This window comes from Hypanus sabinus, chromosome 7 (assembly GCF_030144855.1).
Source record: "Hypanus sabinus isolate sHypSab1 chromosome 7, sHypSab1.hap1, whole genome shotgun sequence".
NCBI classification, from domain to species: Eukaryota; Metazoa; Chordata; class Chondrichthyes; order Myliobatiformes; family Dasyatidae; genus Hypanus; species Hypanus sabinus.
This window is the reverse complement of record NC_082712.1, coordinates 90,199,213-90,214,363: the sequence shown is the minus strand read 5'-3', so window position 1 is coordinate 90,214,363 and position 15,151 is coordinate 90,199,213. Positions and strand designations below refer to the sequence as shown.

Here is a 15,151-nt window from a genome sequence, read left to right as displayed (position 1 = left end):
ACTGCTTTTTACAATGTATGTCAATGACTGGGACTATGGTATTAATGGATTCGTGGTTAAATTTGCCAATGATACATAGATAGGTGGAGGAGCAGGTAGTGTTGAGGAAACAGAGAGCCTGCAGAGAGACTTAGATAATTTAGGGGAATGGGCAAAAAAGTGGCAAATGAAATACAGCGTGGGAAATTATATGGTCATGCACTTTAGTGGAAGAAATAAACAGGCAGACTATTATTTAGATGGGAAGAGATTTCAAAATGCAGAGATGCAAAGGGACTTGGGAGTCCTCATGCAGGATACCCTAAAGGTTAACCTCCAGGTTGAGTTGGTGGTGAAGAAGGTGAATGCAATGTTGGCATTCATTTCTAGAGGTATAGAATATAAGAGCAGGGATGTGATGCTGAGGTTCTATAAGGCTCTTGTGAGACCACACTTGGAATATTGGATGCAGTTTTGGGCTCCTTATTTTAGAAAGGATATACTGACATTGAAGAGGGCTCAGAGAAGATTCACGGAACTGATTCCAGGTATGAAAGGGTTACTGTATGAGGAACATCGGGCAGCTCTTGGGCTGTATTCTCTGGAGTTCAGGAGCAGGAGGGGGGATCTCAAAGAAACATTCTGAATGTTAAAAGGCCTGAACAGATTAGATATGGCAAAGTTATTTCCCACGGTAGGGGATTCTAGAACAAGAGGGCACGACTTCAGGATTGAGGGATGTCCTTTTAGAATGGAGATACGGAGAAGTTACTTTAGTCAGAGGGTGGTAAATCTGTGGAATTTGTTGCCACAAGTGGCTATGGAAGCCAAGTCATTGGGTGTATTTAAGGCATAGATAGATAGGGTCTTGATTAGCCAGGGCATCAAAGGCTATGGGGTGAAAGCAGGGGAGTGGGGATGACTGGAAGAATTGGACCAGCCCACGATTGAATGCCTGAGCAGATGCGATGGGCTGAATGGCCTACTTCTGTTCCTATATCTTATGGTCTTATGGTTATAATCCTGGAACACTTGGACTGCAAAGATGCATACATCAGAATGCTCCTTGTTAATTATAGCTCAGTACTCAACACCATCTCCTCTAAGCTAATCAATAAACTACAAGACCTGGTCTGCAATACCCCGTGTGAAACTGGATCCTGGATTTCCTCACTTGCTGAACCCAGTCAGTTTGGATTGGCAAAAGCATCTCCTCCACAATCTCCAATGTGTACTTAGCCCCTGCTCCACTCGTTTTACATCTATGATTGTGTGGCCAAGTACAGCTCCAATGCCATATTCAAGTTTGCTGATGACACCACTGTTGTGGGCTGTATCAAAGGTGGTGATGAGTCAGCGTACAAAAGGGAGCTTCATAATTTGGCTGAGCAACAACCTCTCTCTCAATGTCAACCAGCCAAAGGAACTGCAGGGACTACTTGTAAACTTCAGGAGAGGGAAACCAGAGGTCCAAGAGCCAGTAATCATCAGAAGTTCAGAGGTGGAGAGGGTCAGTAACTTTAAATTCCTGGGTGTCAGAAACCCTGTCCTGGATCCATCATTTCAATGTAATTGCAAAGAAAGCATGGCTGTGCCTCTACTTCCTCAGGATACTGTGGAATATCATCAAAAAACTTGATAAAACTTCTATATGTGTGTAGTGGACGTGTACTCAGTAGCTGCGATAAGCCCTGGTAGGGAAATACCAATGCTTTTGAGCAGAAAATCCTCCAGAAGGTAATGGTTTCGGCCCAGCACATCATGGGCAAAGTCCTCCCAACTACTGAGCACATCTACATGAAATGTTGCCGTAGAAAAGCAGCATCCATCATCAAAGACCCTCACCACCCAGGCCGTGCTCTCTTCTCGCTGCTGCCATCACGTAGAAGCTATAGGACCCTCAGGACTCACACCATCAGGTTCAGGAACAGTTACACCCCTCAACCATCAGGCTCTTGAACAAAAGGGGATATCTACACTCAGTCTATTTCTGGTGTTCCCACAACAGATGGTCTCACATTAAGAACTGTCTAATCTTGTTTTATTTTCTCTCGTTATTTATTGATATTTTTATTTGCATTTGCACAGTTTGTTGCTCGTTGATCCTGTATGCAGTCACTGCCCTACAGATTTGCTAAGTACAATTGCAATACCTGCTTTTCTGCATTAATTACTCAGAAAATGTGGCCTGGTGTGCATGGGAGGGGGAAGGAGACTTCAGTATTTCCCCACCACCTCCCACCCCCATTTCATGGATGTCTGTGGAGAGTATGAATTTCAGGTTGGCTACTGTCTACATTCTAGAAAAACACAGAAACATAGAAAACCTACAGCACAATACAGGCCCTTTGGCCCACAAAGTTGTGCCAAACATGTCCCTACCTTAGAAATTACTAGGCTTACCTATAGCCCTCTATTTTTCTAAGCTCCATGTACCTATCCAAAAGTTTCTTAAAAGACCCTATCGTATCCGTCTCCACCACCGTTGCTGGCAGCCCATTCCATGCACTCACCTCTCTCTCGAGTAAAAATCTTACCCCTGACATCTCCTCTGTACCTACTCCCCAGCACCTTAAACCTGTGTCCTCTTGTGGCAACCATTTCAGCCCTGGGAAAAAGCCTCTGACTATCCACACTATCAATACCTCTCATCATCTTATACACCTCTATCAGGTCACCTCTCATCTTCCGTTGCTCCAAGGAGAAACTTCTCTGATATTGAATTGAACCATTAATTCTCAAGTTGTTTTACATTACTTCGGACAATGACATACCCTTTTCATCTCCAAGTCTGGGACACTGTCTTTAATTTTCCTTAGTTACGACAGATGGTGACTCCTCCTCTGAAATGCTCCCTCTACTTGGAATGTGTTTAATCTCTCAATTCTGAAATTTAAGATCCCCTTAAACGTTTGCCACTGAGTCATGATTCCTTAACCCAATTTGTTAGTTTATTTCTTACTGCTCTACTTTCACACTTGTGAAACTGCTTCTAATTTTAAAAAATCTAGTCTTTGTGCAATTTTTCTTTCTCCCTGACTTCCAAGATATCACAAGCATGCCTACCTTGGTGTGCCCTTCATTATCAGCTGGAGACACAGAACGTGGCTTGTGCACCTGTTAGCGTAATGTTATTACAGTGCCAGCATGCTGATTTCAATTCCTGCTGCTGTCTGTAAGGAGTTTGTATCATCTTCCTGGAAATCCGGTTTCCTCCCACATTCCAAAGATTTAGAGGGTTAACTGCTGGTATGGGTGTAATTGGGTGGAGGTGTAGCCTCCATTTACCTGCAGGTCAACCTTGAGCAAGGCGTAGCACCTGCTTAACAAACCTCACCTCCCCGCCCACCCCGATCAGGATCACATGAAGCCCTGGGAGCAGGTGGTGAATGGTCGTACGGGCAGCCGGTGCAGATCACAAGTCCTGGTTATGTGACCACTGACACCAGGCAGACAGGCTCTGAAGAGTGTTGATAATGGCCGGGGTCACCCGTCTTGTAAAGACTCTGCCCAGAAGCCAACACCAAACCACAAAGTGGGCAAGAAAGGTGGGCTCTCTATAACTAAATAAATAAACAGGCCCTTCAGCCCACTGAGTGCATGTTGACCACCAATCACACGTTTTCACTAACAGTACAGTTTAAGATCAGTAATCTATCCAAGTTGAGTATTAACCAGCTTTCTGGTTGGATTCAGAATGTAGACTTCTGAGAGACTGCCCCAAAGATACCATGATACTATTCCCCCAGGTCCAAATTAATCCCTTAGTTGGCTTCAGAAACTGCTTTTCAAAACAGTAACACTTATAACATGGCAACATGGGCAGGTGAACCATACTGTGAGGATCAGTGGCAAACTCAAGCGCAGGAGTCACAGAGACTTTGGCAATTCAAACCAGACTAAAGATTTAATACAGGCAGTCCCTGGGTTACGTACCAGTTCCGTTCCTGAGTCCGTCTTTAAGTCGGATTTGTACGTAAGTTGGAACAAATACATCCAGTATTATTTAGCATCAGTTAGTCAAACGTTTGTCTTAGTATATAGGATATATTTTACCTTTCTATGCATATAAAACCCTTAAGAAACATATCTATTCCAATAATTAAACCACTGCATTGCTTAGTAATATTTGTAGCTTTCATAGGGGCAGGGCCTTTCACATGCTCCATTATTCTCACTTTATCCTTTAAAATTGTTCAGATCTTTGACCGACTGTAGCCTAACAATGACCAATGACGTTTCAACTCTTTCCAATTGCTTTATTATTTCCACTTTATTTTCAATCGTGATCACTTCCCATCAACGGAACAGAAACACTGCAGGCCGGTCCCGAGTTCTGCCAGCTCCTGAGGTCCGCTGGGTCCTAAGGACCACTGCATTGAATTTCCCCGGGTCCGAAAGTTCATTGCACTGAGACAGGTTAAATGGGACAAGTGGGGGCTGTGCTGGGTTTGGGTACTGTATTTGATCCTCCACAATATTCTGTGTGGGAATTTAAACTAGAGGTGGCAGTGGTTTTTTTTTTACGAGGTTGTGTTGCGTGCTTGACGTCAACCCAGCACGGATGGTACGGGAGTCACTGGGACAACATCAACCCAGCACAGGAGTGGACTGTCACTTGATCGAACTTGGGAACCTCCGTTCTCCAGCCCGGCGCTGATCTCACTGTGCCACCAGCCAACCGGAAAGGAGTGGGAGTCAGGGAGAATCTTCCTAAGAAAAATTTAAGCCAAATACAAAGTTACACACTCAACACAGTGCCAACGGCAATGACTTAAAATGGCGGATGGCATCGCAATCCAACTTAAAATGGCGGATGGCGTTCTCCTTCCTCGGTTCGTAAGTACGAGTTGTAAGTAGGACATTTGTAATTCGGGGACTACCTGTACGTAAACTAACCAGTAAAACTAACAGGAGCTCAAACTGTACAGAATCCTGATGAATAGAAATCACTAACGATACACAGAAGAACTCAGTCTGAGATTCACATGACAAGGAATCACAGTGACACAAAAAAGAGGGGGTGGCATGCCCCCCCGAAATACACATGAAGGAATTCCAGACACTGACAATAACATGCTAATTCAACTACCACAATTTGAATAAAAGTGATTAAACATAGAGAGGTTAACAATCCCCACGATCCCAAATGAGACACCTGCAACACACAGTGAAGACCCAGAGCTCGTCCAAAGACAAACGATTAGACATAAATGCGAAACAATCCGAGGACATCACAGACCCATGGGTTGATACTGAGCAAATACAAACCACAGAGTAACTGACACAGAAATAACTGACCAAAACACGGCCCCTGGTTGTGACAAACATGAACTATTCATAACATATAGTACAGGGTGAGACAAAAATAAACTTAACGACATTAGCACACATTGAGGGAAGTGGACTCTGTGCTGCAGCCACCAGGCAGTGAGTAGGAACACTTGGGGTTCCCCAGTTGCCGAACTAGCGAACTCTGAAGAAAGATTTCATTGAATTACAACAATGCAGCCCACTCACAGAACAAGTGGCAATCCCCGGTGTCCGCGCATCGTGACCCCGAGGCAGTTCCTGAGTGAACTCGAGGGGAACCGTCCAACAGCCAGCACCACCATGTGGTGGGGGGTGGAATCGCAGGACATTGATATGCTTTTGGGACAGAAATACCTTCAACCCCCTGTATCTCGAATATTCACTCCACACTGCCAAATGGAGAGGGGGAACGTGTAAACATAGACCTGAATTGGGCCACTTCCAATTTTTTTTCTGATTCTTGCCCAAGTTCCATTTTCGTGGCATAAGGCGTCTGGCAGATGCTGGAAATCTTGAGCAACACATCAAAATACAGGTCAGATAGCATCTATGGAGGGGAATAAACTGTCGACGTTTTGGGCCAAGATCCTTCATTGGGAGTGGAAAGGAAGGGGCAGAGGAGTAGAAACTGGCAGGCGAAAAGTCAGACCAGGTGAGGGGAACGGGGGTGGCTGGGGAGTGTTTTGAAGCTGGGAGGTTAGATGAAAGGGGTAAAGGGTTGAAGAAGAAGGAATCCAGTTGGAGAGGACAGTGGACCATGGAAGAAAGGGCTGGAGGAGGGGAACCAGAGGAAAGTGATGAACAGAGAAGGGATGAGAACTACTGTGAACTCAAGTGCAGGAATCACGGAGACTTCAGCAAGTCAAACGAACTAAAGAATTATCACAGAAATTAACTAGAAAATCTAAAGAGAGCTTGGGCAAACTATACAGAATCTTGACGAGCTGAAAACACTCCTGATTCGCAGAAGAACTTGGTCTGATTTTCACCCGACGAGGAACCACAACGACCCAACAAAGAGGCATTGGCTAGCCTCCCTGAAATACACCCTGGAGCATGTAGGAATTCAGGGCCACTCAGACAACACAGATGACCAGACAAAACAATAATCCTCAAAGACAGCAGCTACAATGACAGACATCGACAATAATGCACTGATTAAATTATTCCAATTTGAATAAAAGTGATTAAAAACAAAGAGCTTAACAATCCCCACGATCCCAAATGAGACACCTGCAACACACAGTGAAGACCCAGAGCTCGTCCAAAGACAAACGATTAGACATAAATGCGAAACAATCCGAGGACATCACAGACCCACGGGTTGATACTGAGCAAATACAAACCACAGAGTAACTGACACAGAAATAACTGACCAAAACACGGCCCCTGGTTGTGACAAACATGAACTATTCATAACATATAGTACAGGGTGAGACAAAAATAAACTTAACGACATTAGCACACATTGAGGGAAGTGGACTCTGTGCTGCAGCCACCAGGCAGTGAGTAGGAACACTTGGGGTTCCCCAGTTGCCGAACTAGCGAACTCTGAAGAAAGATTTCATTGAATTACAACAATGCAGCCCACTCACAGAACAAGTGGCAATCCCCGGTGTCCGCGCATCGTGACCCCGAGGCAGTTCCTGAGTGAACTCGAGGGGAACCGTCCAACAGCCAGCACCACCATGTGGTGGGGGGTGGAATCGCAGGACATTGACATGCTTTTGGGACAGAAATACCTTCAACCCCCTGTATCTCGAATATTCACTCCACACTGCCAAATGGAGAGGGGGAACGTGTAAACATAGACCTGAATTGGGCCACTTCCAATTTTTTTTCTGATTCTTGCCCAAGTTCCATTTTCGTGGCATAAGGGGTCTGGCAGATGCTGGGAATCTTGAGCAACACATCAAAATACAGGTCAGATAGCATCTATGGAGGGGAATAAACTGTCGACGTTTTGGGCCGAGCTCCTTCATTGGGAGTGGAAAGGAAGGGGCAGAGGAGTAGAAACTGGCAGGCGAAAAGTCAGACCAGGTGAGGGGAAAGGGGGGTGGCTGGGGAGTGTTTTGAAGCTGGAAGGTTAGATGAAAGGGGTAAAGGGTTGAAGAAGAAGGAATCCAGTTGGAGAGGACAGTGGACCATGGAAGAAAGGGCTGGAGGAGGGGAACCAGAGGAAAGTGATGAACAGAGAAGGGATGAGAACTACTGTGAACTCAAGTGCAGGAATCACGGAGACTTCAGCAAGTCAAACGAACTAAAGAATTATCACAGAAATTAACTAGAAAATCTAAAGAGAGCTTGGGCAAACTATACAGAATCTTGACGAGCTGAAAACACTCCTGATTCGCAGAAGAACTTGGTCTGATTTTCACCCGACGAGGAACCACAACGACCCAACAAAGAGGCATTGGCTAGCCTCCCTGAAATACACCCTGGAGCATGTAGGAATTCAGGGCCACTCAGACAACACAGATGACCAGACAAAACAATAATCCTCAAAGACAGCAGCTACAATGACAGACATCGACAATAATGCACTGATTAAATTATTCCAATTTGAATAAAAGTGATTAAAAACAAAGAGCTTAACAATCCCCATGATCACAAATGAGACACCTGCAACACACAGTGAAGACCCAGCGCTCGTCCAAAGACAAACGATTAGACATAAATGCGAAACAATCCGAGGACATCACAGACCCATGGGTTGATACTGAGCAAATACAAACCACAGAGTAACTGACACAGAAATAACTGACCAAAACACGGCCCCTGGTTGTGACAAACATGAACTATTCATAACATATAGTACAGGGTGAGACAAAAATAAACTTAAGGACATTAGCACACATTGAGGGAAGTGGACTCTGTGCTGCAGCCACCAGGCAGTGAGTAGGAACACTTGGGGTTCCCCAGTTGCCGAACTAGCGAACTCTGAAGAAAGATTTCATTGAATTACAACAATGCAGCCCACTCACAGAACAAGTGGCAATCCCCGGTGTCCGCGCATCGTGACCCCGAGGCAGTTCCTGAGTGAACTCGAGGGGAACCGTCCAACAGCCAGCACCACCATGTGGTGGGGGGTGGAATCGCAGGACATTGACATGCTTTTGGGACAGAAATACCTTCAACCCTCTGTATCTCGAATATTCACTCCACACTGCCAAATGGAGAGGGGGAACGTGTAAACATAGACCTGAATTGGGCCATTTCCAATTTTTTTTCTGATTCTTGCCCAAGTTCCATTTTCGTGGCATAAGAGCTCTGGCAGATGCTGGAAATCTTGAGCAACACATCAAAATACAGGTCAGATAGCATCTATGGAGGGGAATAAACTGTCGACGTTTTGGGCCAAGATCCTTCATTGGGAGTGGAAAGGAAGGGGCAGAGGAGTAGAAACTGGCAGGCGAAAAGTCAGACCAGGTGAGGGGAACGGGGGTGGCTGGGGAGTGTTTTGAAGCTGGGAGGTTAGATGAAAGGGGTAAAGGGTTGAAGAAGAAGGAATCCAGTTGGAGAGGACAGTGGACTATGGAAGAAAGGGCTGGAGGAGGGGAACCAGAGGAAAGTGATGAACAGAGAAGGGATGAGAACTACTGTGAACTCAAGTGCAGGAATCACGGAGACTTCAGCAAGTCAAACGAACTAAAGAATTATCACAGAAATTAACTAGAAAATCTAAAGAGAGCTTGGGCAAACTATACAGAATCTTGACGAGCTGTAAACACTCCTGATTCGCAGAAGAACTTGGTCTGATTTTCACCCGACGAGGAACCACAACGACCCAACAAAGAGGCATTGGCTAGCCTCCCTGAAATACACCCTGGAGCATGTAGGAATTCAGGGCCACTCAGACAACACAGATGACCAGACAAAACAATAATCCTCAAAGACAGCAGCTACAATGACAGACATCGACAATAATGCACTGATTAAATTATTCCAATTTGAATAAAAGTGATTAAAAACAAAGAGTTTAACAATCCCCATGATCCCAAATGAGACACCTGCAACACACAGTGAAGACCCAGCGCTCGTCCAAAGACAAACGATTAGACATAAATGCGAAACAATCCGAGGACATCACAGACCCACGGGTTGATACTGAGCAAATACAAACCACAGAGTAACTGACACAGAAATAACTGACCAAAACACGGCCCCTGGTTGTGACAAACATGAACTATTCATAACATATAGTACAGGGTGAGACAAAAATAAACTTAACGACATTAGCACACATTGAGGGAAGTGGATTCCGTGGTGGAATTATGGTTTTGCAAGTGGTTTCAGGAACCTGATGGCAGAAGCTATTTTGAAACTTGAGCTGAGATGTGGGTTTTCAGACCTCCTGACTGATGATGGCATCGAGAAGAGGGCACAGCTCAGACAGTAGATGCTGACCACAAGGTTTCTCCCTCTCTGGCCCTCTCTCGCTCCCACCCCCCGCGCCCTCTGCTGAAGTATCCCGCTGTTGCTTCATCGTCACCGAGTCCAGATACCGGGAATCTCTCCCCGACAGAACCTTCACCAGAAGGACAGCCGCACCTCATGGACACAGCTCACCCTTCCTACACCCTCCCCACCACTCACATTCCTCAGGGGCAGTTAGGGGCGAGCAATAATTTCCAAACTGCGGGACACAGAGACAGCAAACAAGAGAGGGAGAGAGAGGTTTAGAAAGAGAAGGAGGAAGGGAGAAAGAGGGTGAAAGGTAGAGAGGGAGGGAGGAAGAGATTTAGGAAGAGAGAAGATGAGGCAGGAAATGATCTAGAGATAGATAGAGAGGAAGAAAGATTTAGAGATGGGCAGAAAATGAGAGAGTGGAGGTTTAAAAAGATAGGGAAAGGGGGAGAGTGACAGAGGAAAGAGATACTGTGAGAGAGGGGAAGATCAATAGGCTGGGTGAGACAGTTCATTGCATTTAATATCGGAGAACATACAACCTGAAATTCTTACTCTTTGCTTACACCCACAGAACAGAAAACACCAAAGAATGAATGAGAGAAACGCATTAGAACTCCAAAGCCTCTCTTCCCCCCCCCCCAGTTCCAGCAGGAAGCATCAGCACCCACCACCCATCAAGTACCCCAAAGAGAGTCCAATAAAAACCATTGTTCAGCCAGCCTTTCGATCTGCCACAAGCTCTCCATCTCTCAATAACAAGGGAGAGAGGTGTCACCCTTCCCACAGCAAGAGGGAAGACAAGCAGATCGCTGTTTCAGTGTTACAGTCCGAGTCCGAAGCGACACCATTTCGAGATTCATTACATGTGCATCCCATTTGTACAACTTAGGAGTTAGACCATACAACATAGGAGATGAATTAGGCCATTCAGCCCTATTGATTCTGCTCTGCCATTCAATCCTGGCTGACTTATTTTCCCTCTCAACTCTATTCTCCTGTCTTCTTCCCATTACCTACGACACCCTTACTAATCAAGAACCTATGAACCCAAGGTTGAATTCTTACCTGGATCTACCTCCAGGGTTACCGTGGAGTAAATTTCACTTTTGGTCTTTGGATTCAGACGGATGTTGCACTCGTAGGTGCCCGAGTCTGTCACTCTGAGGTCGTGGATAGTCAGATTGGCTGCTCCCGTTTTGCTCCATCCCAGTTGCATTGTCGTCCGGTTCCTGTACTGACTGCTTGGCACACCATGTGATACGTAGACCACCAACAGAGGTTTCTTCTTCTGCCAGGTTACCCTCATTCCCTCTCCTTCACCTGTGAAGGGGCAGGCAAGTACCGTGGTGCTCCCACAATTGGCTCGGGTGGTAGAGGTGCCTTCCGGTTGAACTGTAGGTGGTGGTGGGAGGGGGGTGATGAGAAACAAAAAGCAGGACTTGCATTTCAATAAAATCCGTTACAAGTTCAGACCATCCCTAAGTGATGCAGTGTCAATTTAAGGTGGAAATACGGCAGCTAATGTGGACGTTGCACCATCCCGCACACAGCAATAGTGTTAGTAGGATCCAAAAACATGTAGAAAACTCATCTGTTGGACAGATCCACAAGGTTTGTGAACTCAAGAGACCCTGCAGTTGTTTGAAATCTGTGGGAATACACACAAAATCCTGGAAGGACTCAGCAGGCCAGGGACCATCCACGGAGGGGAATAAATCGCCAACGTTTTGGGCTGGGACCCTTCGCCAGAACTGGAAAAGAAAGAGGCAGGAGCCAGAGTAAGGTGGGTGGAGGGAGAGGAAGGAGAACAAGCTGCCGGTCACAGGGGCAAGATGTATGGGAGAGCTGGGCCAGGGTGGGGGGGGGGGAGCGGAGGTCAGAGTTCAGACTGGAGACAAGTATTAGGACAGCCGAAGTTCCATTCTAAAGAATCTTGGACTCCAAATTATAAACATTTCTCCATCTACACAGCAAATTCCTCAAAGAAGGGAGGATTCCTTGCTGCACTTGGAGCAGAGTCACCTTTTTTTTATTGTCATTTCGACTATAACTGCTGGTACAGTACATAGTAAAAATGAGACACATTTTTCAGGACCATGTTGTTACACGACACAGTACAAAAACTAGACTAAACTACGTAAAAAACAGCACAGAAAAAAACTACACTAGACTACAGACCTATCCAGGATTGCACAAAGTGCACAAAATAGTGCAGGCATTACAATAAATAATAAACAAGACAATAGGGCAGGAAGGTGTCAGTCCAGGCTCTGGGTATTGAGGAGTCTGATGGCTTGGGGGAAGAAACTGTTACATAGTCTGATCGTGAGAGCCCGAATGCTTCGGTGCCTTTTGCCAGACAGCAGGAGGGAGAAGAGTTTGTATGAGGGGTGCGTGGGGTTCTTCATAATGCTGTTTGCTTTGCGGATGCAGCGTGTAGTGTAAATGAACAAGAGAACAAGAGAAGAACAAAACCTGACGGCAGCAAAACAAAGTTCTGAAGAAGCTTTACAGGATAGACATTATGAGTACATTCCCCAAGAGGAAGTAATCGGACACTGGAGACCTGGTCTCAGGATAACGAATCACTCATTTAAGGCAGAAATTAGGAGTTCTTTTTCTCAAATGCTAGCAATATTATAATCACATACAGCAGAGGATCCCAAGTTATCAAGTCTATGACTGATTCTTGGCCTCTTTTAATCTCAACGGTACATAGGGATGCTGGGTGGCAGGGTGGAGATACGCCAATACCAAAGGAGATGTAAGGCACTCCTTCCCTCCTCTAGCTTGCAGGTCACCCTTGGACAAGGTGTAGCACCTGCTTAGACCACCCCCCGCACACCTGTGATCAGGGTCACATGAAGCCATGGGAGCAGGTGGTGCATGGTCGTATGAGCAGCTAGTGGAGATCACAGGTCCTGGTTATGTGATCACTGACAATCTCTGGAGAGTATTGATAATGGGTGGGGGTCACCCGTCTTGTAAAGCCACTGCCCAGAGAAAGGCAATGGCAAACCGCTCCTGTAGAAAAATTTGCCAAGGACAATCATCTTTGCTTACGTCATTTGACATGGCACAATAAGAAATAAATGAACACAGGGATAGTGATCAGGGTGAGGATAACCACAATACATTTGGATTGAGGAAGATTTGAAGAGCCGTGTGGCAGACTCCTGTCCCCGGTGTAGTTCAGATTCTTACCATCATGGACGAGTGCACTCAGACACAGCACTTGAATCAAGAGCAGCATAGAAGAAGACACCTTAGACCTGAAACTAAAGCAGCAAGGGACATCATGTAACTGAGGGAGATTACCTTCAAAAAGACATTCACAAATCGTTCATGGTATAAGTTAAGTTTATTATTGTAAGCAATCGCCATTGTTTAAGTTTATGCCCAGGGTATAAATGCTATGTGAATCGTTTTCTTTTGCAGTAGCAAGCACCACTGGACATTACAGACAAGCACAAGTTAAAATAAACTGAAATTCACACCATTTTTCCAGAATTTACATTACAAAATAGGCATGATGACACTTGTGCAAGTTAAATGACAAAAAGAAAATAAAGGGTTAAAAGAACTGGATATTGCTAAAGCTTTATGACATCCTGTATTTTCCCAATTAAGCTGCAAGTTTACATAACTGAGTCTCAACATCAGTACAACCAAAGAGCTGATAGTGGACTACAGAAAGGGTAAGTTGAGGGAAGACAAACCAATCCTCATAGAGGGATCAGATGTGGAGAGAGTGAGCAATTTCAAGTTCCTGGGTGTCAATATCTCTGAGGATCTCACCCAGTCCCATCATAGTGATATAGCTATAAAGACAAACAGCAGCTTTATTTCATTAGGAGTTTGAGGAGATTTGGTTTGTCGCCTAAAACACTCGAAAACTTCTGCAGATGCACTGCAGAGAGCATACTGACAGACAGCATCACTGTCTGGTATGGGGCAGGGGACAAAGAAACTGCAGGAAATTGTAGAATTAGTCAGGTCCATCATGGTATCATCCTCCATAGTATCCAAGACATCTTCAAGGACATCCTCAGAAAGGCACCTTCATCACCCAGGACATGCCTTCTGTTACTATCAGGAAGGAGATACACACACACACACACACACACACACACACATACAACGATTCAGAAACAGCTTCTTCCCCTCTGCCATCCAATTTTTAAATGGACATTGAACACACAAATGCTATCTCACTTTTTAAAAAATTATTTCTGTTTCTGCACAATGCTTGAGTTAACTATATTTTATATATAATTACAGTAACTGATTTATCTTTTTCCTATATTTATCATGTATTGCACTGTACTGCTGCCGCTACGTTAACAAATTTCACGACGTGTTATTAAACCCTGATTCTGATTCAATGTGCTGGCCACAACTATTCCTTAGAGAGGTAACACAGCTGCACAGACAAGACAGATGAGCTACAAAACAACTTCTTGTCTTGCGAATGGGGGCGGGAGAGGGGGTGTTGACTCCACTCACTTGTCTGCCACCAGATATAAACACAAACAAGAGAAAATCTGCAGATGGTGGAAATCAGAGCAATACACACAAAATGCTGGAGGAAGGTGAGGGAGCATCAGAGTAAACAGCCGACGTTTCAGGACGAGACCCTTCATCAGGACTGAGAGAAAAGATGAAGTCAGAGTAAGAAGGGGGGGGGAGGGAGGAAGAAATACAATGTAGTAGGTTATAGGTCAAATTTAGGAGGTGGAATGTGAAGTAAAGAGTTGGGGTCAATTGGTGAAAGAGATACAGGGCTGGAGAAGGGGGAATCTGATGGGAGAGGACAGAAGACCATGGAAGAAAGGGAAGGGGGAGGAGCTCCAGAGGGAGGTGATGGGCAGGTAAGAGAGAGAGGAAAATAAGAATGGAGAACGGTGAAGTGGGGGCAATTACCGGAAGTTCGAGAAACCAATGTTCATGCCATTGGGTTGGAGGCTACCCAGAATATAAGGTGTTCCTCCAACCTGAGTGTGGCCTCATCACAGCAGCTGAAGTAGCCATGGACTGCCACTTCGGAATGGGAATGGGAAGTGGAATTAAAATGGGCGGCCACCGGTGACTCCCACTTCTTCTGCTGTATGGAGCATAGGCGCTCGGCAAAGTGGTCTCGCAATCTCCGTCTGGTCTCACCGATATTGTGCAGGCCACGCTGGGAGCACCGGATACAGTAGACGACCCTAACCAACACTCAGGTGTAGTGTTCCCTTACCTTGAAGGGTTGTTTGGAGCCCTGAATGGTAGTGAGGGATGAGTTGTAGGGGCAGGTGTGGCACTTGCTGATATCTTTGCAACTCTGAGTTCCACACATGTGGACTCGCCGTCATACCAGGTATCGAGCTTTATTTTAAGAATTCTCCAAAAGTAAAATAGTTCGAGGTAGTGTGAGGCTTCTCGAGGGTCAGTTCAAGAACCTGATGGC

General features: G+C 45.5%; 1 protein-coding gene across 6 annotated transcripts in view; it reads right to left on the bottom strand.

The window, feature by feature from the left end:
- Positions 1–15,151, bottom strand: part of LOC132396978 (coxsackievirus and adenovirus receptor homolog) — a 60,819-nt gene that overhangs the window by 10,122 nt on the left and 35,546 nt on the right. For all 6 annotated transcript variants that reach the window (XM_059975148.1, XM_059975144.1, XM_059975149.1 and 3 more), the window contains 2 exons: positions 12,907–12,980; positions 10,768–11,094 (listed from right to left, as the gene is read on the bottom strand). In XM_059975148.1, coding sequence (XP_059831131.1) covers positions 10,768–11,094; positions 12,907–12,955 — 376 coding nt within the window. In that variant the 5' untranslated portion in view covers positions 12,956–12,980. The remainder of the gene's footprint in view (positions 1–10,767; positions 11,095–12,906; positions 12,981–15,151) is intronic.